This window comes from Crotalus tigris, unplaced genomic scaffold (genome assembly GCF_016545835.1).
Source record: "Crotalus tigris isolate CLP2741 ecotype Arizona unplaced genomic scaffold, ASM1654583v1 scf7180000019692.1526454, whole genome shotgun sequence".
Taxonomy (NCBI): domain Eukaryota; kingdom Metazoa; phylum Chordata; class Lepidosauria; order Squamata; family Viperidae; genus Crotalus; species Crotalus tigris.
The window spans coordinates 890,894-915,304 of record NW_024097664.1 but is presented as its reverse complement, the minus strand read 5'-3'; the positions used below and the strand labels follow the sequence as shown (position 1 = coordinate 915,304).

The following is a 24,411-nucleotide window of genomic DNA, read 5'->3' as shown; positions in this document are numbered from 1 at the left end:
CCTGCCCTCCTAACGGGGCCTGCTTTCTGTTTTCCAGAACGTTCTCTGGGCTCACCCACCCTCAGCCCCCCCCTCCCGCCCCCAAAATCTCCGGGGTTGTTTCCCCAGCAACCGGCAAAGGCAGGAAAGTCACAACTTCCTCCAATTGTGCAGAGCTGGTCATTCTGTGCAGCAGGAGGAAGCAGGAAACGGGCAGAGAGGCAGCAACGCCGGCCCTGCGGGGCTCGGGATGGGGCAAGGCGCCTTTTTTCCCGAAAGGGGGGGCCCACGGGCCAAGCTTGCGAAACCAGAAAAGGGACCCTGGCCCCACAAGGGCCGCTTAGTGGCGGGAGATTTTGCACGAGGGGGAATCTGAGGTGGGGGCCACTGAGAAGCGTGTATAGGAAAACGGAAGGAAAGAAGCAAATCTCATCCTAGGATTTCTGGAGGCAGGAAAGCCACAAAACAGCTTAAATCTCTCCGATGACGCCGCCTGATTCAGGGAAGACCGGAGGGTGTCCTGTCTGAGGCGGAGAGCAAAGGAGCAGCGGAGGGTGGGGATCAGATACAGCCAGTCCTCCACTTACGACCATAACGCAGCCCCAAATTTCCGTTGCTCTGTGGGAGGTTTGTTAAGTGAATTTTGCCCCATTTTACGACCTTCCTCGCCACGTCTGTTAAGTGAATCACTGCGAGTTGTTAAGCTAGTCACACACTTGTTAAGAGAACATTCAAAAGATTTTTAGAAAAAAGATAAAAGTTTACTCCTCAACTATTTTTACTTGGTATTTTTGTTGACTTAAATGAAAAAGAAACTACTTTGATGTTGAATTTATTAACTGCAGCAAGGTTACTATTAGGTTTATATTGGAAGAAAGATTCTTTGCCTACTTTAGAAGAATGGATATTTAAAGTATCTAGTCTTGCAGAAATGGCAAAAATTTCTGCTTATTTAAAGGATCATACACAAGAAAGATATATTACTGTATGGGGAAGATGGATAGATTATATTCAGAAAAAGTATGGAATTAAAAAGTTTCATTTATTTTATGAATGAATATTAAATATTATAGAGAATTGTTTTATAGGTTATGGAGTTAAAGGTTAATTATGATATTTTTTTTCTTCTTTTTTTTTCTTTTTTTTTAATTATTATAATTTTTTTAAATTGACCCTGTATTCTGCTCTGGGAAGGGAGGGGGATTGGGGGTGGGAGGGAGGGTAAGGGGGGGGGTTCTACTTTAAAATTTTATTGTATTTTTATAAATGATTGTATGTTTAAAAAATAAAAAAATTTCAAAAAAGGAAGAGAATCTGGCTTCCCCCATGGACTCTGCGGTCAGAAAGCCGCAACAGGGGATCACGTGGCCCCAGGATGCCGTGACCGTCATAAATATGAGTCATTTGCACAGTGTATCTGAAAGTTGATCCCGTGACCATGGGGGTGCTGCAATGGTCCTAAGTGTGAAAAATGGTCATAAATCAGGGGTCCCCAACCTCCAGGCCACGGCTACTACCAGGCCGTGGCCTATTTGGAACCGGGCCGTACAAACGGTGGGCCAGCGTGCACATGCGCAGCTCAACCGGTGCAAGCAGCTGGCCGGCGTGTGTGCACAGGCGCGTGCAACTCAACCTTCGTTAAGTTGAGCTGCAGGTGTGTGCGCGTGCACTCCAGCCCGCCGCTCACGTAAGTGGAGCTGTGCATGCACGCACATGTGTGCCGGCCCACTGCTCACGCGGCCTGGGTCCCTCTTCCCCCCCCCCCCGAGCTGGGCCACCAAGCCACAAAGGTCAGGGACCATTGTCCTAAGTCACTCTTTTCAGTCCTGTTGTAACTTTGGAACGGTCCCTAATGACTGTTTGGGAAAAGGCAAATCAGCAACTACCCCGAAGATTTTAAGGCCCCTCAGGGAGGGGGATGAATCCCCCCCCTTCTCTTCCACCAGAGATTCCCTCAGCTGGAGCTGCTTGCTTTGGGTCAGCAATGTGCAATGCTTGGTGGCCAGAAGCTTCGTGGTGGGCAGTGGAGACCAAGAAGGGAAAGTGAGCAAGCCAGACGGACAGGAAGTCCATTCCCTTCACGGCGCAGAAACGCAAGAGAAACCAGAAGCGTGTGAGGCTTCTTCGTCTGCTCCCAGCTATTCTGGGACCCCCTGGGCACGTTTCTCTCTGACCGAAGCCCCCCACCGAAGAGTTGCTTCTCTCACCAGTGTAGGGCGGGAGGCAGTTGCACTGGTAGCGAGCAACGTCATCGATGCACGTCCCCTGGTTCAGGCAAGGATTGGAGGCACATTCGTTGATGTTGACCTGGCAGTTGGGTCCTGGGGGAAAGAAGGAGATCGACAGGGTCCCACCTGCATCTGGGTGACCACAAAGCCACCGAGGGGTTCTTTCCCAATCTGGAACAGCAACAGGCTAGACCAGGGGTAGGCAACCTTGGCTCTTTCAGGACTCGTGGACTTCAACTCCCAGAATTCCTGAGCCAGCCATGCTGAGGGGAAAGGGAGAGGTTTCCAAGCTGAGCCAGGCTGGCTCAGGAATTCTGGGAGTTGAAGTCCACCAGTCATGAAGGGGCCAAAGTTTCCCCCATGCTGGCTCAGGAATTCTGGGAGTTGAAGTCCATCAGTCATAAAGCCACCTAGGCCTAGGCCAGGGGTAGGCAACCTTGGCTCTTTTATGACTCATGGACTTCAACTCCCAGAATTCCTCAGCCAGCATGGCTCAGCTTGGAAACCTCTCCCTTTCCCCTCAGCATGGCTGGCTCCGGAATTCTGGGAGTTGAAGTCCACCAGTCATAAAAGAGCCAAGGCTGCCTACCCCTGCCCAAATGCGAGAATTTTGATCACGTGACCGTGAGGAAAAAATATTTAAATATTTAAACCAGGAGTCTTGAAACATGGCCCTTTTATGACTGGTGGACTTCAACTCCCAGAATTCCTGAGGCAGCCTGGCTCAGCTTGGAAACCTCTCCCTTTCCCCTCAGCATGGCTGGCTCAGGAATTCTGGGAGTTGAAGTCCACCAGTCCTAAAAGAGCCGAGGCTGCCTACCCCTGGGCTAGACCAATGTTCCTCAACCTCTGCACCTTTAAGGACTTTGACTCCCAGAATTCCCCAGCCAATTTGAGAGTTGAATTCCTTAACGTTATCAAGGTTGAGAAATATGGAGCTAGACTTTCCGATGGCTTCCCCAAAACAGCTGGAGGGGTCAGATTGAGGTCAATTGCTTTGGTGGCCCACCTCCCCACCAACTCAACCCTCTCTTGGACAGATATTTAACTAAGCCCTTGCAATTTAGTCAAGGGTGATTTATTGATAGCAGCTTGACTTCCTTTTCTTGATGACTTCCTCTTCTAAGCTGGTGATCAATGTTTAGGGGAAAAAAACCTAATTTGCCGTGACTTGGCCAGACTTTTAAAGGGGCAAAGCTGTGGGTGAAGTCCAGGATCTTACCACTGAATCCCTCCTGACAGGTGCAAAGGTAGCCACTGGTCATGTCCTTGCAGGTTCCACCGTTCACACAAGGGTTGGACTCACATTCGTTGTTGTTGATGTCACAGTTTGTCCCACTCCAGCCTGGGTCGCAGTCACACTTGTAGCTTTGATTCCAGAGGAGAGAAACAAAGCACCAGGTGATTGGATTGGGCTGCTTTTCTTTTAAAACCCTCGTCTTTCAATGCCACTCAAACCCCTTTTACGGTGCAGTGAACCAACCACCTTTAAAAAACATCATCGGTAGAAGCACAAGAACAGCAGGCCAACATTGCATTATCCCCAGCCGCCAAATAATACTTAGTGAATCTAAAATCGTCTCTGGAAGAATAAAAATAGGTCCAACTCATCATTGTTGGGCGTTATTGGTGCCTTCTAGAGATGGGCACCCCCATTTCTCCCTTGTGCTCTTCAAAATGACTTTTTGGATTAAGATATGGTGGAATATTCTGGAGTCCCTTTAAGTTCACACCTACTGCTTCAGTGACTCCATCCAGCCACCTCATTCTCTGTCGTCCCCTTCTTCTACTGCCCTCAATCTTTCCCAGCATCAGGCTCTTCTCCAGTGAGTCCTTCCTTCTCATTAAGTGGCCAAAGTACCTGAGTTTCAACTTCAGGATCTGGCCTTCTAAAGAGCAGTCGGGGTTGATCTCCTCTAGGACTGACCGGTTGGATCGCCTTGCAGTCCAGGGGACTCGCAGGAGTCTTCTCCAGCACCAGAGTTCAAAGGCCTCCATTCTTTGGCGCTCAGCCTTTCTTATGGTCCAACTTTCACAGCCATACATTGCAACTGGGAAGACCATGGCCTGGACTATACGTACTTTTGTTGGCAGGGTGATGTCTCTGCTTTTTAGTACGCTGTCTAGATTTGCCATAGCTTTCCTCCCCAGGAGCGTCTTTTAATTTCTTGGCTGCAGTCCCCATCTGAGATGATCTTGGAGCCCAGGAAGATAAAATCTACCACTACCTCCATTTCTTCCCCATCTATTTGCCAGGAATGGAGAGGGCCGGATGCCATGATTTGCCAGGAACCGAGAGGGCCGGATGCGCCAGAGAGTAATCCCCCCCCAAAGCCTCCATCACAAACGGTCACATTTCCCAGGGTGCCCCTCCCGCCTGGCGCAGCCTTGCCCGCCGCTCACCCGTTCAGCCCATCGTGGCATCTCCCGTGGACGCAAGGGTTACTGCTGCATTCGTTCACTTCCGAGAGGCACAAGGGGTCATGGAAGCCTTCCGGGCACAGGCAGGTGAAACCGTTGATGCCATCCCGGCAGGTGCCCCCGTTGTGGCAAGGGCTGTTTTCGCACTCGTCCACGTTGATGCTGCACATCCTCCCTGCGGAGAGGAGAGGAGCCAGTGGGGACCCTGTCCCGGGGAGGGGGGGGGAATGCAAAGCCCACAGGGGGAGGGCCCCCATGCTCGCGTCTCTCCCGCCCTCCCTCACCTGTGTATCCTGGCTCACAGGCGCATTCGTAACCGTTGATCTTGTCCACACATTTGCCATAATCACACGGGTTGCTGGCACACTCGTCCAGGTTGATTTCACAGTTGGGTCCTTGGAAAAAGAAAAGAGCGGTTAGCAAAACGGTCCAGGACTGGGAACCCCGTGAAGCTAAACTTGCAGTGTTTCTCAACCTTGACAATTTTAAGGCATGTGGACTTCAGCTCCCAGAATTCCACAGCCAGCCAGGAATTCTGGGAGTTGAAGTCCACATGCCTTAAAATTGTCAAGGTTGAGAAACACTGAGCTAAAGGCATTTGTGATGCTTTCAGACTATCTCAGTCTCTCTCTCTCTCTCTCTCTCTCTCTCTCTCTCTCTCACACACACACACACACACACACACACACACACACACACACACACGAAAACGTAACGCCCCTTTTCTTCTCAGTGACTGAGAGTTAGGCCACAGTTTCCCCCCAAGTGAGGCTCTGAAAAATCTCAGCATCGTTTTAAGAAAGTTTCTCTGGTTGAAATCCAGGGACGGAGAGGTGCGCAAGTTGAGACCTTATAAAGTCGAAAGGAAACTCCCTCCCACCTGACAGGCAAGGGACAAACAAATAGTGAAGCAAGCTTTTGGGGCCTGTAGCAATGGGACTTTCTGATGACCAGCAAAACCATCATCCACAAGACAAAACTGCAAAATTAAAATATTATGCAATGACCGGCCAACTTGGGCGAGACCCAGAATTTGCCTTGCCGGGCAAAGGTTTATTTGGGGTGTTCGCCAGAGTCCTGCCAGCGATAAGGGGAACCATTTCCTTGCAGACCTGGGTTCAACTCTGGACCCAACAATCTGGGTCCTCATTTTACCGACCTCGGAAGGACGGAAGGCTGAGTCAGTTTTGAGCGGGTGAGAACGAACTGCTGGCAGTCAGCAGAAATAGCCTGCAATACTGCATTCTAACCACTGCGCCACCACTAGGAACTGTTTTTTTCCAAAAAACAGAAGTAAATGCTGAGTTTTGTAAAACACACACACACACACACACACACACACACAAAATCCTAAATTGCAGTCATGTGACTGTGGGAGGTTGCAAATATCCATGAATGTGAGCTGGTTGTCAAGGTTTATGTGAATGAGCTGGGGGTGGTATCAGTCATAACTTCAAACACTCTAAGCCAGTGTTTCTCAACCTTGACAATTTTATTTTTAAGGCATGTGGACTTCAACTCCAGCAATGCTGGCTGTGGAATTCTGGGAGTTGAAGTCCACATGCCTTAAAATTGTCAAGGTTGAGAAACACTGCGTCTAAGCCAGGGGTCTTCAAACCTGGCCCTTTGATGACTTGTGGACTTCAACTCCCAGAATTCCTCAGCCAGCGTGCCTGGCTGAGGAATTCTGGGAGTTGAAGTCCACAAGTCATCAAAGGGCCAAGTTTGAAGACCCCTGCTCTAAGCAAACCAGCTGTAAATCAAGGACTACCCGGTGGGCCAGGCCCAAGCATCTCCAGGTCGCCTTTCCTTGGCCTCAAATGCCTGGGGCGACCTCAGACTGGTGAGCAAGATGGCTCCGCTCCATCCTTTGGGGGGGGGGGGAAGGCCAGGGAAGCCCCACCCCTGCCTTACCTGTAGTGCCTTTGAGGCAGGAGCAGGTGTAGGCATTGTTCCTGTCCTGACAGGTGCCCCCATTCTTGCAGGGCTGGCTTTGGCACTCGTTGATGTTGACGTCACAGAGGTGCCCAGTGTACCCAGGCTGGCAGAGGCAGGTAAAGGAGGCAATACCATCCTGGCAGGTGCCGTAGTGGCAGGGATCAGGGTCACATTCGTTGATGTCCGTCTCACAGTGGGTACCGGAAAAGCCTGGGGGGGGGGGCAGAGAGCAGGAAGAAGGTGCAGAGAAAGACTCAAAAAGGCTGAAACATGGCACCCCAAAGTCCCAGTGGCATTTCTTCCAGGGGGCAACCAAGAGAGAAATCGGGGTATCCTTCTCCCCTCCACCAGGCGCCGGGAAGAGCAGCTGATTTCTTCTAGTGCTCAGCTGGCCAGCAGACGCTTCCGGGGATGTTTATTTATTTTATTTATTTATGAGACTTATATACCGCTTTATTTATTTATTTATGAGACTTATATACCGCTTTTAAGTGCAAGCACTCTCTAAGCGGTGTACACCAGTAAGCATTGTTTATATATATATATTTACACTGCCCCCAACAATCTGGGTCCTCATTTTACCTATCCCGGAAGGATGGAAGGCTGAGTCAACCTTGAGCCGGTGAGATTTGAACCGCTGACCTGCTGAACACAGTCAGCTGAAGTGGCCTGCAGTATTGCACTCTCACTGCTGCGCCACCTCGGCTCTTATATGTTCCCCAGCTGATTGCCCTTAACTCTGGTTAGAAACCCAGTAGCTAGACACGAGCTTGCCTGCTAAATACTGTCCTTTCTTACCCCCCCAGGACGGACTCCACCTCCCAGGGTCCCCAGCCAGAAGGGTGGCAGTCCATGGGAAGGAAAAGGAGTAGGCTGGGTGGGCAACCGGGGAAGGGTCACAGAGGAGAGTGTGGTGGCCCCCAATGCCACCCTCCCTCCCCAGCGTCTTGCTGGGAGCGCGCGAGAACCCTGACCTCCATCCCTAAAAAGCCCAATTCTTTGCGTTCAAAAGAATATTAATCAAGGGGGGGAAGCTTGTGTGCTACAGAAGGCCGTTCTTGTTTCTGCCTCTCCCCCCCCCAGCCCTCCAAACTCTGGGACGTTCAGAAAGCGTGGACGGGGGGGGCTGGCGACAAAATCAGGGTACCCAAAGCAAAAAATGCTCTCTCTCTCTCTCTGGGGGGGTGGTGGGTGGAAGAAACTCAGATAAACAGGCATGACCGTTTTGCAGCGTTGGGGGGGACTCCCGGAGCGAGTTCCCTTCCTTCCACGCAAAACGGGCAGTCGTGGCTTTTGCTCGCCCTTGGTGGGGCGCCTTTGGGGGTTCAGCCCCCCCCCACGGCAGGCCTGTCCCCGTGGCCCCTGCGATGTTGCAGGGGATGTGGGCAGGAGACAGGGAGGGTGGCAGGGAGGCCGCCAGGCCAAGGCACAGCACCAAGCTGGGCTTGGGGAGGGGTGGGGGGTGGAAGCTCTGTCCTCTTGCAAACACAAACGCTTTTTTCTTCTGTCTCCCGTGGTCCCCCCCCCTCCCAGCCAGCTCTGGGCTCTCCTCCATGCCTGTCTGGATCCGGCTTGGTGGGGAGGGGGGGCGCAGTGAATTCAAAAGGGGACAACAGCAGCCCCTTTCTCTCGCCCACCCGCCTCCCGCCGGGAGGCAGTGGACAAAAGCAGGAGGGCGGCGGAGGGGGGGGGGTGCAAGCGGGCAGACAAAGTGGGCCTTTGACTGCCCCTGCCCCCCTCCCCGCCCGGGAAGCCCACATTGCGGCTTTTTCATCGCTCATTAGGGAAGAGCTGCTGGCAGCCGGCCGGCCCCACAAAAGTCCCTCTGTTTGCCGAGGGGGCTCCAGGCCGGGCTGGGTTTTGTCCAAGGGCGCCTCGCGTTTCCCTCGCCCAGCACACCCGGCCCTGCGCCGCCCTCCTTCCTCCCGCTCAGCAGACGTGGGGCCAGAAAAAAAGGGGGACGGTGCCCAGACGGGGCTCGCTGACTAGCCCCCAAATTTGGTTTTGAAGCCAGGATGGGGAAAAGTCCGGACAGAGCCGGGAGGCAGGAAATGGGGTGCCCCCCCTTTCTCTCTCTCCCGCCTCCCTCAGCTCAGAGCTGAAACATTTGCAGCACTATCACAGACACAGTTGACTTTGTGTGGGGTTTTTTTTCCCCCTTTTTCCTTTTTCTGTTCCTTTCTCCCTCAGGGCCAGGCCTGCAAGGTGGAAGAACTTGGGGACAGCTGGAAAAAGAAAGCGTGTTGCCAAAGATTCTGCTTTAGGCCTGGTTTTCTTTTGGTGCTTCCACTTGGGGGGGGGATATTGGCACTGAACTTTAAAGTGAACTTTAAATTGAATTCGGGACGCCCTCAGCCCCATCGGGCAGGAAATGGGAGCAGCAACACACACTGTTTGTAGAAGAGGTTCAGGGAGACGCAGACAACACTCTGCCCGGGGCCAAAGCAGAAAGCCGGGACAGGAGTTACGCTTATCATTTTGGTCAGCATGTGGCCATCATGCTGGTGCTGTTCCCTGATCCACGTGGCCTTCTGTAAACAGCCAGTGCCCAGGGGCTACCCACGAGATGAGGAAGTTTTGTGTGTGTGTGTGAGAGAGAGAGAGAGATTCCCCCAAGATTCAGCAAGCTTTAAACCCCCGCAGGCTTCTTCATCGGTCACCAAACAAGACCTCCCTGTTCAGTGCTTCTGAAAGGAGAAATTTAGAAGAATCTTCCATTCTTCCCTTTTAGGGATATATTTGCAAAATTCTCCACTGCAACAACAGATACACATTTTTTCCCCCATATCATATCAGCAGTGAGCATCCTGCCCGTTAAAACCAAGACTCAGTTAGAGAGAAAATCAAAGGGAACAGCGGCACCCCACCCTGAGAAACGGCCCCAGGCCAGTCACCCAGACCGTGCCCCATTTTTCCCCTGTGCAGTAAAGCTGCCTGCTCAGAACCAGAGTGGGAATCTTGGTTCCTGAACCACGAGCCCGGCATTTGGGCACTTTTCCTCTGCTCCCACAGCAAGTGTTAGAAACTGTGTTTTGTGGATGAAAACAGCTGCACTTGCTTAGCATCCCATCACACTTTTTTGCATGGTTTTTAGTTGCTCACTGTCACCAACAGGACCTGGTCAAAAAGACTGACCAAATGGGCTTCCTCTGTTCTGCCCACCCCACCCCACAGCTTACCTTCTGTGCATTCACACACGTAAGCGTTTGGCGCATCCACACATTTGGCTCCGTTTTTGCAGGGTGTGCTGGCACATTCATCAATGTCGTGTTGACACAGGTGACCATTAAATCCTGGGGGGGGGAGCAGGGGGAGAAACAGAGACAAGCTTAACCCAGGATTCTTTGGCTCCTGCTTGCTCTCCCCCCCTGCCAAAGAACCCCTTGAAATCAAGGGGGGGCTTTTTCTGCCCATCACACAGAGGCACAGATTTTGTTGCGTCTTCCCTAAGCAAACAGGGATTCAAAACGATAGAAGGGTTTAATGGAAGTAGGTTGGGGGGAGGGAGGGGCAGAAGTATTCCCCCCCCCCCTCTTTTAAACCATGCAAGGAAGGGCATGCGACTAGACAAGCAGAAAATAAAACTGCAACTTGATGGATTTCCAAGAGTCCATTCAACGCTTTTTTCTATCAGCATTTTGGGATGACTGACGTCGGCTTCAGCCAGATATTTTAATAATGATGGCTAGTTCCTGCGCCCAGAAGGACTCCCTCCCCATCTTGCCCCCAAAAGCATCCTGAGAAATGAAATCAAAATCAAATGAAGACATGCCACCGGGGCTTCCCGCGTCCCCATGTCCTCTTGCCTTCCCAGCCTATCCACTTTTGGCTGCAATAACGGCAAATCAGTGTTTCCACTGGCCTCCCTCCTCACCAGGCGTTTGGCTTCCCCACCACAGGGACTTTTATTTCACGACAGAAACTAAAATTGTGGCCGCTGATCCAAATGAAAGCCCAAGAGGACTGCAGGGCTGACAATTGCATAATTTTTGCTCATCGCCCTCCATTTTCTCAGACAGATGAAGAATGAGATCCAGATATTTGGGATCTTAATATATGGATCAGCGAGATGTCCCCAAACGTGGATTTTGCTGCCAAAAGCTTTCCCAGTTATTCTTTTGCAAACAGCCTCACGGCCTAAAACAGGGTCACAAAACAAGCATTTGCAAAACAGAATAAGAGAATGACAAAGTGGGAAGGGACCTTGGATAGACTCTATACCAGTGGTTCTCAACCTTTTTAATGCCGCGACCCCCCCAACCGGTCGTAAGTCGAGGACTACTCAACCGGTCGTAAGTCGAGGACTACTCAATTGGTGCAGCACCGTTTGCAGAATGGGACTTTGGGCGGGCTCAGCTGGGCAGAGACAGCCTGGACAATTCCTATTGGCTTTGGAAAGCCAATAGAATTAGACTCTATTCAAGAGAGTCTATTCTATTGGCTTTCAAAAGCCAATAGAATAAAAGGGAGTAGCACAGCTAAGGAAAAGGTTAAAATGGTGGACTGCGTTGTTTGGCGATCCCCGTGAAATGGTCGTTCAACCCACAGGTTTAGAACCACTGCTCTATACAATTCCAGACAATTTCTGGAAGCAACTTCTGTTCCTCTGGTTAATTGTTTTCACTGTTAGGAAGTTTCTCTTTAATTCCAGGTTGCTTTTCTCCTTGGTTACTTTCCATCCATGGTTTCTTGTCCTGCCTTCAGGTGCTTTGGAGAATATCCTGACCCCCTCTTCTTTGTGGCAGCCCCTCAAATATTGGAAGATGCTATCATGTCACCGCTCATCCTTCTCGTCATTAAAGCAGCCAAACCCAAATCCTGCAACCGTTCTTCGTATGTTTTAGCACATGTTAAAACACGCCACTTCCGATGAATCAACCACATACTGGTGGGTCTGGGTCATCTGTTCACACAACTAAACCACCAGCTCAGCTGCCCATTTGAGCCCAGTTTTTGCAGCAATGTTTTTAACGCTCGTATGCTGTTCTCAACCAATTGACTCTGCTGGTCTTACAGCCAGATAATTAAGACATAAAAATGAGGCTGTAATGATGACTTTTTTTCCTACAAAAACAGTCACCCACCCCCAAAAGCCACGCCGCTTGCCATGCAGACGGCCCAGATTTCAGCGTCTCTTTCCAATTCATTGGCATTCAGTCCCCAGACTTTGCTTCTCAGCTCACCGCAATAGTTATTCGGCTGCCGCAGCCCTGAAGATTCATGATTTACATCTCTAAAGCCTCCGCTTCAAAGCCCTTTTATGAATTACAAATGAGCTGCGTTCCCATCCCCTTGCTCCACCCCACAAACTCAACATTCCCCCCTCCAGCTATTCCCAAATAGAAGGGGGCTCCTTCAGGCCCAAAACTCTTCGCTCTCGCAGACAGAAGAGGCAGGAATGAATCCGCAAATCGTCCCTTTTTAATTCTCTGCAGAATTCTCTCTCTCTCTCTCTCTCTCTGCATTGGCTACAATCAACTTATAAGAGTCCTCCACTTATGACTACAATTGGGACTAGAATTTCCATTGCTAAGCAAGGAAGCTGTTGAGTGTGACCTTTTTTTTTTTTGCTATAATTAAGCAAATCACTGCAGTTGTTTAAGCGATCTGACCTGGCTACAGGTGAGAGAGGATTTAAGAGGGCAGGGCTTATAACAAGGGTCTTCAAACTTGGCCCTTTTATGACTTGTGGACTTCAACTCCCAGAATTCACTTTAGCTGACTGTGTTCAGCAGGTCAGCGGTTCAAATCTCACCGGCTCCAGGTTGACTCAGCCTTCCATCCTTCCGGGGTAGGTAAAATGAGGACCCAGATTGTTGGGGGCAATGTAAATATATATATATATATATGTATGTATATGTTTTCTGAGGTTTTCGCGGGTATTTGTATGTAGGTCTTTGGTTGTTCGGGTTTTTTATATATATATATACACACACACACACACACACACACACACACACACACACACACACACACATTGCTTACTGGTGTACACCGCTTGGAGAGTGCTCGCACTTAAAGCGGTATATAAGTCTCATAAATAAATAAATAATAAATAAATTCCTCAGCCAGCAACGCTGGTTGAGGAATTCTGGGAGTTGAAGTCCACAAGTCATAAAAGGGCCAAGTTTGGAGACCCCCGGCTTATAAGGTTGGCCTGGACTAAGGAGACTTAGGGGCGACTCCCCGCTAAGCCATAGGACTCTTAGCCCAGCCTACTTCAAGGGGATCAACCTAAAGCAGATCCTCATCCGAATGCCAAGGAAAAGGTGGGCTCTGTACGCAGTCCACAAAAGCCAGGGTTGGGATAAAGCCAGGAATTCACAGAAAAACAGCCCCTCCTGTCGGTGCCTAAGTCTTCACTTGCTCTCTTCACCCACTTTCCTTTCCACCACCAGGCTAAACCCCCCCCCCCTATTTTGGGCTGAGCTAGGGAGGCATCAAGGGGGGCACCAATGAAACCCCTTCGTCTTTTCTCTTTCTGCCCTGTTCATAAATGCTACGGGGGGGACAACCCCATCCCAGGCATCCTCTACACCAGTGGTTCTCAACCTGTGGGTGGGGACCCCATTTGGGGTCGAACGACCATTTCACGGGGGTCTCCAAACAACGCAGTCCGCCATTTTCCCCCCCTTTTCCTTAGCTGTGCTCCTCCCTTTTATTCTATTGGCTTTCAAAAGCCAATAGGAATTGGCTTTTGAAAGCCAATTAGAGTCTAATTCTACTGGCTTTCCAAAGCCAATAGGAATTGTCCAGGCTGTCTCTGCTCTGCTGAGCCCACCAAAAGTCCCATTCTGCAAACTGTGCTGCACCAGTTGAGTAGTCCTCGACTTACGACCGGTTGAGTAGTCCTCGACTTACGACCGGTTGGGGGGTCGCGGCATTAAAAAGGTTGAGAACCACTGCTCTACACAGGACAGCTAAGACTCCAAAACAAAGAACTGGCGACCACTGAAGAGGCTGTGACAGTGTCCTTGCAATTCTTTGTGTCCCCCCCCCCCAAAAAAGAGACACCTTTCCACCTGCTAATCTTCTAAAAAGTTCGTTAAAAAATAACGCCTTCCCCCTATGGTCAACCCTTGTGCCTCTCCCCACCCGTAAGATGGGGATCCAGAGATAGACAGCTGCTGGACATGGAGGCTTTCCTTCCCAACCATGCCTTATTTCAGAACTTTAAGAGCCCTCCCCAGCACACCGCCTTCTCCGCTAAATAGCTCAAGGCAAAAGATCCACACACACCCCTTGGCCAGTTCCCCAACTGCCCCCTTTGGCTGGGCTTAAACCCGCCAGCCTCCGCATTGCCTCTGGGCCAGGGGATTAATTCCACTACAAAGAGCTTTGTGCTATAGGCAAAGATCAATTGGCTTCTCTAAGCCCCCCCTCCCAGCTCCCCACTGCACGTACCCACAGGGCACAGGCAAGCAAACTCGTTGATCTTGTCCACGCAGTTCCCGTTGTGCAGACAGGGGCTGCTGGCACACTCGTCCGTGTTGATTTCACAGTACACACCCTCGTAGCCTGCAGGAAGGAGAAAGGGTGGTGAATGGGGGGGGGAGAGAAATGGAGTCTCTTTTTCCATTGGCAAAACAGTTGCTGTGGTTGCAATGGTGAACTGCCCACCGTTGCTTAAGATTCTATACATATATAATACCCCCACTGGCAGTTAAAAGGAGGAAACACAGCTACAACCACACATTGCTCCTAGAAGCACGAAGCCGAAAGCACCAGCCTGAAGATGACGAATGAGACTTCGTCGAAACGTCGCCAAGACACTTCCAATTTTACGTGGGAGAAAACCCGAATAACCAAAGACCTATAAACATAATAGTTTATAGTTTCATTCCATACAGCATTAACCTTGTGAACTCTCAAGCTTCCTCCTTCCGTTAAATATTCAAGATGGATAGTATGTCATATTTATTCGCTATGGATATGTAGGAGTGTGGGTCTATACATAGGTTATACATACTATGTTTGAGGGGTGTGTCATGTATGTGTTTCACAGAGCGGGCAGCTAAATTTCATTTGTGCCGTTGCGCCCACAGTAAAAAAAATGACAATAAAGGTTATTTTATCTCTGGGATGGCGAACCTGTGGCACGCGTGCCAGAGGCGCCACTCAGAGCCCTCTCTGTGGGCACACGCGCCGTCGCCCCAGTCCTAGGCCTTCAGCTGGGTTTTATAAAACCTTTTCGCTTTAGGCCTCCACTGCTGTGTGCAAAAAAAAAAATTCAATCAATCAATCAATTTCAATTTCTCGCGGGGGAAAAAAAAGATCTTGCAAAGTTGGAATTGATTGATTGAACTTTTTAGTCCCACCCAGTCTGCCATTACCACTGCAGCCATGTCCACCCAATGGCCCACGCCCACCCAATGGCCACATTCACCCAATGGGCCATACCCACCGGGCACCCGATGATGCATAAGTGGGTTTTGGGTTGCAGTTTGGGCATTCGGTCTCTAAAAGGTCCGCCATCACTGTCTTATCTTATCTTATCTTATCTTATCTTATAATTTCTTACTCAACTGGTCAAGACCCAAGGCAACCTGTCCCCATCCCCTCTGTGGCTTTATGAAAACAGCCCCTGTTGGGCTCAGACTCGTGTCAGACCAAGGAGTGTCGAGACAAAATCTTGTGGTGCGCCCTCACCCTGCCCGCTTTTTGCAGCTAAGCCTTCCCACTCTGCCTTAACGAGAGAGCTGCTTCACATCCTCCTTTGGGTCGCTTTGCTGAAGGGCCGGGCAGCCCGGTGCCAACCTTAGGGCACACAGAAACAAACCCTTCCAGTGTCTCTGAGGCTCCCTGAGTGAGGTTTTAAGTCCTCTGAGCTGTGGTTAGAGGCTGGCCAGCTCAGCCACTTCATGCCCAATGCTCTCGCCAAGGGATCAATTCGGGCCTTTGTAAAGCAGGGGCAAGTGGGAAGGAAGGAGCAAGGAAGAAATTGGAAAAACAGGGCATAGCACGAGATATTCTCTCTCTCTCTCTCTCTCTCTCTCTCTCTCTCTCTCTCTCTCTCTCTCTCTCTCTCTCCCTCTCTCTCTCACACACACACACACCATCAGCTGACTTCATCCGGGATGCTGAATCATGCCAGTTAAAGACCAAGGGGCAGGGTCGCTGCTAAAAATCGGGATTTTTAAAAACCTGGCTTGGCCTTTTTGTGGCTGTTCCCCAAATCCAGTTTGTTGGGTTCATTTATTCTGCTGTCAGCTGCCTCGTTTCTTGGAGTTGGCAGCCTGTAGTTCCCCGCCTGAAGTGGTTCCACGAAGCAACCTGGCAAAGCAGCGCAATCTGGCGCCTTTAGCTGCGCTTGGCGTGGTGTGCAAATGCAGCAACCCTGCCTGGTTCAAAAGGACTCCAGAGCCATTTTGGTCCTGGCTCACCCACCACCGCTCCAGCGCAGTGGTGGGATTCCACCGGTTCGCACCACATCGGCAGAACCGGTAGCTAATTTTTGGTTGCCCAGGCCCTGAACGGACTTCCGGAAGTGGCCTCCACGCAGAGAACCGGCTGCTCGCCTATCTGAATCCCACCCCTGGCTCCAGCCCTACCCAGGCTCGTAGGGAGCAGCGCCGTCCCCCTTGCCAGGGGCCTGGACCAGAGGGCAGCCCGAAACATGGCGCAGTTACGAAACCAAGCCCAGTACTACAGGAGTGCAAGGCCACCTCTTCTCCTCCGCCACTCGCCCACCACGGTGCCCGGAAGGGCGGGCAGGGTTACCTGGCATGCAAATGCACTGGAAGACCCCGATTTGGTCCAAGCAGGTGGCATCGTTCTGGCAAGGGTTGGAGGAGCACTCGTTGACGTCGATCTCGCAGCGTGGGCCCGAGTAGCCCGCCTGGCATTGACACTGGAAGGAGCCCTCCGTGTTGAGGCATTTCCCAGCGTGCTCGCAGGGGTTGGCACCTGTGTCCGGCCAGTGGAGGAAAGAAGAGGTGAGGCACCGTGCCTGGACGGTGCTGTGTGAACAGCCAGGAGGGCTACAAGAGGTCCTTATCCGAGTCTTTCCCTTGTCCTCGTTTCACACACACACACCCCATTCCAAAGCAGTCTGTCTGTCCAGTCTTTCTGGTCCAACCAGCACTGCAGCAAACGAGGCACATGCAATCTTCCACCAAACCCAGGTAGTCCTTAACTTACGACCGCAACAGAGCCCAAAATTTCTGCCGTTAAGTGGAGACACCTGTTAAGTGAAGACATCTGTCTTGCTCCCTATTTTCGCTCCCTCCTTTCCCACCCCAGTCGTTAAATGAAGCGCCCAAGTTCTTAAGTCGGGCCGCACGGTTGTTAAATGAATCTGACTCCTTCCCCGTTGACTTTGTTTGTCAGAGCGTCGCCAAAAAGGATCCTATCATCCCCCCCCCCCCGGCCTGGGACACTGTGACGGTCATAAATAGGAGCCAGTTCCCCAGCATCTGAATTTTGATCACGTGACCCCGGGGAGGGTGTGTGTGTGCCGAAACGGCTGTAAGGGTAAAAGTGGTCGTTGTAACTTTGAACGGTCACTAAATGAACTGGTGTAAGCCGAGGACTACCTGTATTATGGGGGGGGGGCAAACAAAAGCCCCATCTTTTCCAGCTGCAAGGCTTCCTCCCCCTTGTAAATAGAAGCCCCCCCCATCCTGACTGGGCCAAAGGAAGACGGCTGCTGCTGGCCTGTTGGATTGGGTCACCCAAATTGGGGTTCCTCAAAGGAGTCAATACTGACCCCCCCCCAAGCTCCAATGGAACTCTCCGAGGGGTCGATGGTATTATTATCCGTACTGCCATTAGTTAAAAGTAGTATATATTTCATCCTCCTTGTCTCATAAAATGTTTGGAGGTTAAGGAACCCTCATGAAGCAAATTGACGAGCTGATGAATTTCAAATTGACACCGCTTAGATTCAGAGTCCCCTCAAAGGGCAAGATGGGCGGCAAATGAACTTAATGACCTGTGGGTCTCCGGACGCAATTCAAGGTGTTGGTTGTCACCTTTAAAGCCCTTCATGGCATAGGACCAGGTTACTTACAGGACCGCATACTGCCGCATAGTTCCCAGAGACCGGTGAGGTCCCACAAATTGGGCCTCCTTCAGGTCCCGTCGGCCAGGCAATGTCGGCTGGCGGGCCCTCGGGGAAGGGCCTTTTCTGTGGTGGCTCCGACGTGGTGGAATCAATTTCCCCCCAAGATTCGAACTACTCCCACCTTGCCGGCCTTTAAGAAAACTCTCCTGTTCTGGCAGGCCTGGGGTTGATGTCCCTGGGGGGAGGGGGGGCGGGATTCGATTGGGACATGCTGTGTGAATGTATTCATTTTTAATTGTTATACCTGTTGTTTTAATTTTGTACGCCGCCCTGAGTCCCTAGGGCAGGGGTAGGCAACCTTAGCTCTTTTATGACTTGTGGACTAACTCCCAGAATTCCTGAGCCAGCCATGCTGAGGGGAAAGGGAGAGGTTTCCAAGCAGAGCTGTGCTGGCTCAGGAATTCTGGGAATTGAAGTCCACGAGTCATAAAAGAGCCAAGGTTGCCCACCTCTGGTCTAGGAGGCTCACCGCTTAGAACAGGAGGACTTAGGACAGGGGTAGGCAACCTTGGCCCTTTTATGACTCGTGGACTTCAACTCCCAGAATTCCTGAGCCAGCCATGCTGAGGGGAAAGGGAGAGGTTTCCAAGCTGAGCCATGCTGGCTCAGGAATTCTGGGAGTTGAAGTCCACGAGTCATAAAAGAGCCAAGGTGGCCTACCCCTGCTCTAGGGATTGGGCGGCATATAAATTTTATTAATAAATAAATAAAAAGAAAAATTCACAGGTTGCCTTTTCTGGGCCCCAAATTTCCCAAGGGGCGCCCTGCCTCCAGTTTTCTGTTCCAGTTCCCCACCAGACTTTCCTTCCGCGCCAGCGTCAGCAGGGCCAGCTCCACGGGTCCCACACCCACCCGGTGCCCCTGGCCCCAGTGCGCAAGGCGGAAGGTAGCCTCCTTACCCAGCAAGCATTCGTCCACGTCCAGGTTGCAGGCGGGCCCCGTGTACCCCGAGGGGCAGGTGCAGATGGCCCTCCCGGTGACCGGGTTGGTATCGCAGTTCGAACCTTCGTTGCAAGGGTTGCTGATGCAGGCGTCGTCCAGGTGGCACAGCAAACCTGCAGAGGGCGGAGGGCGGACTCAGAAAGAGAAAGGGACACATACACACACACACACACAAAGATGCTCCACCATCCATCTGCAGCGCAGGCTAACCAACAGACAATCAATGGCCCCACTGCCACAAGGGAGGCAACCTGGCTGTTGAATTGCCCGCCTGGATGCTGGACTGAACCGTCTCCATCTGGGCTTAATTTACTGGCAAAGCCAGGAAAATAGTAGCAAGTTAGCGCTAGCTGAGACCCAGTTTGGTGCTGGGGTTAAGCCACGGCTCTAGAAAACAGGAGGTGGTGAGTTCTAGTCGTGCCTTGGGCAAAAATCCAGCTGGGTTATCTCAGGCCAGTCAAGCCAGGAAGGAAGCAACGGCAAATCACTTCGGAAAAACCTTCTCAAGAAAACTGTGGGGAGTCCAGGCAGTTTCCAAAAACTGGACAGACCGAACAGAGGAAGAAAAAAAAAAGAGTGCTAATTATTATGCTGGGTGAACGGCAGCAAAGAGACCTGGCTTAAGGGAGTTGGGAGACACGGTCGCAGAGTGCCTGGCCTGTGCCAACATAGTAAGCTGGTACACTCCCGGCAGCTGGAATTGGGCTGTGGACCAATGGCAACATCTGGAGACCTCTGAGAATGCAGGGGCTAGCCACCCTCTTGTTCGTACTTTTTCTTTTTCTTCTTTTTACGGTCCTGTAACCTTTTCCTATCAGGATGGAGTCAGGCGACTAATTGGAGCTGAGCGTTTACTGACCAGATGCCCTTCCTGACACCTAAGCAGAGTTTGTAGTAGATATTTTCTCGTTGTGCCCTGATAGAGAAACATCTGTCGCTGCCTGGGATTGAATTCTCAGCCTTCCCCCCAAGTGTTAGGCGAGCATTTTCACCTCTAGGCCACTGTGCCACTCCCTCTTTTTCTTCCATAACCTCAGCAAATATTTTAGGACTGCAACTCCCAGAATTCCTAGCGGGCTCCTGTATTCTTAGCACCTCTAGAGGGAAGCAGGTAGGGGAAGGCTATGCAACCTGCCGCAAAAGTGACATGGCTGCACTCTCCCATCGAAAGCGGCAGGAACGTTGCTGGGAATGAAGCCCCCTGCCCCCACCAGCCTGGCACGGCTTCAAAAGAAGCAGCTAATGACCGAGCTGGAAGGGGCCTTAGAGGTCTTCTAGTCCAGCCCCCTGCCCAAGCAGGAGACCCTATACCATTTCAGACAAGTGGCTGTCCAGTCTCTTCTTACAAGCCTCCAGGGATGAAGCGTCCACAATGTCTGAAGGCAAGAAGCTGTTCCACTGGTTAATTGTCCTCACTGTTAGGAAGTTTCTCCTTAATTCCAGGTTGCGTCTCTCCTGGATTAGTTTCCTTCCATTGTTTCTTGTCCTGCTCTCTGGAGCTTTGGAGAATAACTTGATCCCCCTCTTTTTTGTGGCAGCCCCTCAAACACCCACGTTACACCTATCCTCCGTGAGCTGCACTGGTTGCCTATTGGTCTCCGGGTCCAATTCAAGGTGTGGGTTATTACCTTTAAAGCCCTATATGGCTCAGGGCCAGGCTATCTGCGAGACCGCCTACTACCTCATAGTTCCCTTCGTCCGGTTAGATCCCACAGGCTGGGTCTCCTTCGGGTCCCGTCGGCCAAGCAGTGCCATTTGGCGGGGCCGCGGAGGAGGGCCTTCTCTGTGATGGCACCCACGTCTTGGAACCAGCTCCCCCCGGAGATTAGGACCGCTCCCACCCTGTTGGTTTTCCGTAAGCTGCTTAAGACCCGGCTTTTCCGGCAGGCCTGGGGTTTATAAAATCTGACCCCTGGATGACTGTTATTTTACTGTTTGTTTTGTCATGTTTTATGGTGTTTTATTGTTAGCTGCCCAGAGTCCTGCGGGAGTGGGGCGGCTTATAAATTTTAAGAATAAAATAAAATACTGGAAGACTGCTATCATGTCCCCCCTCGTCCTATCTTTTCTCTAGACTGGCCCTACCCAATTCCTGCCACCGTTCTTTGTGTCTCTCCCTTGGATACGCACCTGTCCGCCCATGTGGGCACTCGCAATAGAAAGAGGCCACCCGGTCATGGCACGTGGCCCCTGGGGAGCAAGCGGCACTGGCGCAGTCGTCAATGTTCTCGCTGCAGTCCTCGCCCATCCAGCCGTTGACACAGACACAGTTGTAGCCCCCGTGGGTGTTGTGGCAGGTGCCGCCGTTCTGGCAAGCATTGGGGATTAACTGACACTCATCCACATCTTCAGCACAATACTGGCCTAGAAGGGAAAGAACCGGGCTGATCAAGTTATTCGCGGGGCTGGGGGGGGGAGGTGAGGAAGACCCCCAACTGGTGCAGGTCAACCTCTCTACGGCCCTCCCAGGAGAAGAGCAGGAAGGGCTACCCAGGGGTGCTCAACTTACGACAGCTCATTCAGACACCGTTTGAAGTTACAACGGCACTAGGAAAAGGGACTTATGACCTCTTTTCACACTTACGACCATTGGAGCATCCCCAAGGTCATGTGATCAAAATTCAGACGGTTGCAGCGTCCCATGGGGGTCACGTGATCCTCTGTTGCGCCCTTCCAACAAGCAAAGTCCATGTGGGGGGGAGCCAGGTTCACTTAACAACTGGGTTACTGACTTAAGAACTGATGTGCTTCACTTAACAACTGTAGCGAGAAAGGGCGTAAAATGGGGCAAAACTCACTTCGCCAACGTCTCGCTTAACAACAGAAATTTTGGGCTGGACTGTGGTCGTAACTCAACGACCACCTGTATTGAGGCTCGAAAACAGAACGACGTCTGCTGGCTTGAGCACGAAGCGCCCCCGTCCTCTTCAGCACACACACGCTTGCAGCCACACTCTGCATTTTTTATGACAGGCGATCAAGAATGTTTTTGACCTTTATTTTTCCGATATAGTGGCCAAGGGTTTTTTGTTTTTTTTAAACCTTTGAAAATTCACGTATATTTTTGCATGCATTTCTTTGGGTTTCTGTTCTTTTTAATGCCGCGACCCCCAACCGGATGTACGTCGAGGATTACTCAACCGGTCGTAAGTCGAGGACTACTCAACTGGTGCAGCACCGTTTGCAGAATGGGACTTTTGGCGGGCTCAGCAGGGCAGAGACAGCCTGGACAATTCCTATTGGCTTTGGAAAGCCAATAGAATTAGACTCTATTCAAGAGAGTCTATTCTATTGGCTTTCAAAAGCCAATAGAATAAAAGGGAGTAGCACAGCTAAGGAAAAGGGGGGGGGAAATGGCGGACTGCGTTGTTTGGCGACCCCCGTGAAATGGTCGTTCGACCCCAAATGGGGTCCCGACCCACAGGTTGAGAACCACTGTTTTAATGCAATGAAGTCCTCGCCCTACGACTGATTGCTTAATGACCGTTTGAAGTTAGGACACGCCCACCTTGGGGTTACTTATGGCTCAGATTCAAAGCCCTGAGGGTCGTGTCCCCCCCCCACAGTCACATGACCAAACTGGACGCTTGGCCCCACGGTGTGTTCCTTTTTGGCATCCCGCGGTCACATGACCGTCTTTTACGAAGGTTTTGCTGAAAACCAGCACTTATTTCCGGTTTTCCGCAAAACTACGCCCTCAGGGAAAAGCCACGGTGATTCCACTAGGGACCCTGATTTGCTTAATGACCTCTGCCAAAAAGGTCATAAACCCAGGCTGGTCGTGTGACAGGCCCATTTGACGGCCGTCCCCACTTGCGACTGTGATGGGCAGGCTCCCTTACAGTTGTGAGTCAAGGACTCGCCACCTGTACGGTCTGTCTGAAACGCAATCCCAGGTCAGCTGAGCCTAAGGTGAGTGATGCCATCCCCCAACCTCGTCTTTCCAGACGAGTGTCTCTGAATCGCTCGGGTGTTTTCCTTGCAACCTGGGAATATGGCAAGACAAGGAAATTGCGGAGGGGGAAGGGTCTCGTGAATTGTAAGGAAGCCTCCAAAGGACTGCTGTCTTGCTTTCAGATCCTTAATTCTAGAAACAACAAAACATGTTTTTTTTTTAAAAAAAAATGCTGGTGGTGGGATTTCAAATTTGGCTAAGAGAGAAACCTGCCAACAAAAGTGCATACAGTCCAGGTCATGGTTTTCCCAGTTGCAATGTATGGTTGTGAAAGTTGGACCATAAGAAAGGCTGAGCGCCAAAGAATGGAGGCCTTTGAACTCTGGTGCTGGAGAAGACTCCTGCGAGTCCCCTGGACTGCAAGGCGTTCAAACTGTCAGTCCTAGAAGAGATCAACCCCGACTGCTCTTTAGAAGGCCAGATCCTGAAGTTGAAACTCAAAGACTTTGGCCACCTAATGAGAAGGAAGGACTCCCTGGAGAAGAGCCTGATGCTGGGAAAGATGGAGGGCAAGAGAAGAAGGGGACGACAGAGAATGAGGTGGCTGGATGGAGTCACTGAAACAGTAGGCGTGAGCTTAAGTGGACTCCAGAAGATGGTAGAGGACAGGAAGGCCTGGAGGAACGTGGTCCATGGGGTCGCCATGGGTCGGACACGACTTCGCAATTAACAACAACAACAAGAGAGAAAAAGTTCACGCCCAACGCCATCCCCACCTCCACCTGGGGCAAAGCCTGACTTTCCTCTCTTTGGGGGGCGGGTGTCTCTGATTTTTTCCACCCTCCCGTCCGTGCATCCTCACCTGTCCACTCAGATGGGCACTGGCAGTTGTAGGTGTTCACCCCGTCCACACAGGTCCCTCCGTTCCTGCAGCTGTTTCCGGGACAGTCGTCAAGATTCTCTTCACAGTTCTGGCCCGCGAAGCCTGCCGGCCGAGAAGGGGCAAAAGGACAGGTGAGATGGAAGGAAAACCCCAGGGCCCCAAACCTGGATCAAGACCCAGTTTTCTTGGCGGGAGACCCCAGGCAGGGCAGCAGGAGACCCCCTTCTCCAGAAGCCGCTGCCAGTCCGGGCAGACGAACTGGAGCTAAATGGAGCGCTTGACTCCGGGACAAGGTGCCCGTTTTATTTAATGGGGTTGTCTTAGCAACAGTATGGAAAAGATTTTCACCATCCTCTTCTGCCTTTTGTTTTCCTAAATTTCCCAGTCTAGCCTACAGCTTTGGGTTTTCCTTTCTATTTCTCTGACATTATTTACAGCAGTGTTTCTCAACCTTGACCATTTTAAGGCATATGGACTTCAACTCCCAGAATTCCACAGCCAGCATTGCTTTAATGCCTTAAAACTGTCAAGGTTGAGAAACACTGCACTAGATGAACTGAATAAAAAGACATCTTCCCATTATTCCAACATTTCAACCTTTTATCCATGCCAACTTCCTGAAATCCATTGCTGGCTGTGGAATTCTGGGAGTTGAAGTCCACATGCCTTAAAATGGTCAAGGTTGAGCAGCACTGATTTACAAGGAGTCCTCATTTAACAGCCAGGGTGGAGACCGACAGCTCAGTCCTTAAGCAAAACAGAGAAACTGCCACTGGGCTTCTGATCTTATTTTAGCTTTCCTTTGCTGGGACAACCTGCAAAAGTTATAAATGCAAGGATTGGTTGCCCAGATACTTTTCACTCCCTGTTTGTTGTTACCCAGAATGGGGGCTAAAACAGGCAGTTACTAAACGAGGTCAGCCTGAAATTTGATTTCAGTGCCACTTTGACTCTGGGTTTCCTAGTGGTCCCCCATCCACCTATTAATTTAGTGCTAATTGAGTTGGACAAATGCGTCTCTGGCTTCTGCTCTCCTGGGCTACCTAACAGAGCTGGACCA

The 24,411-nt window shown here is 51.2% G+C and overlaps 2 protein-coding genes across 3 annotated transcripts in view; one reads left to right on the top strand and one right to left on the bottom strand.

The window, feature by feature from the left end:
• Positions 1–24,411, top strand: part of LOC120317510 (zinc finger protein 501-like) — a 661,069-nt gene that overhangs the window by 174,791 nt on the left and 461,867 nt on the right. The gene's annotated exons all lie outside the window — the stretch shown is intronic.
• Positions 1–24,411, bottom strand: part of NOTCH1 (notch receptor 1) — a 103,966-nt gene that overhangs the window by 33,102 nt on the left and 46,453 nt on the right. For both annotated transcript variants that reach the window (XM_039364155.1, XM_039364156.1), the window contains exons 5-15: positions 23,331–23,453; positions 20,704–20,937; positions 18,531–18,686; positions 16,287–16,472; positions 13,971–14,084; positions 9,746–9,859; positions 6,543–6,776; positions 4,913–5,023; positions 4,611–4,803; positions 3,430–3,575; positions 2,187–2,300 (exon numbers count right to left, since the gene is read on the bottom strand). In XM_039364155.1, the coding sequence (XP_039220089.1) occupies positions 2,187–2,300; positions 3,430–3,575; positions 4,611–4,803; positions 4,913–5,023; positions 6,543–6,776; positions 9,746–9,859; positions 13,971–14,084; positions 16,287–16,472; positions 18,531–18,686; positions 20,704–20,937; positions 23,331–23,453 (1,725 nt within the window). The remainder of the gene's footprint in view (positions 1–2,186; positions 2,301–3,429; positions 3,576–4,610; positions 4,804–4,912; positions 5,024–6,542; positions 6,777–9,745; positions 9,860–13,970; positions 14,085–16,286; positions 16,473–18,530; positions 18,687–20,703; positions 20,938–23,330; positions 23,454–24,411) is intronic.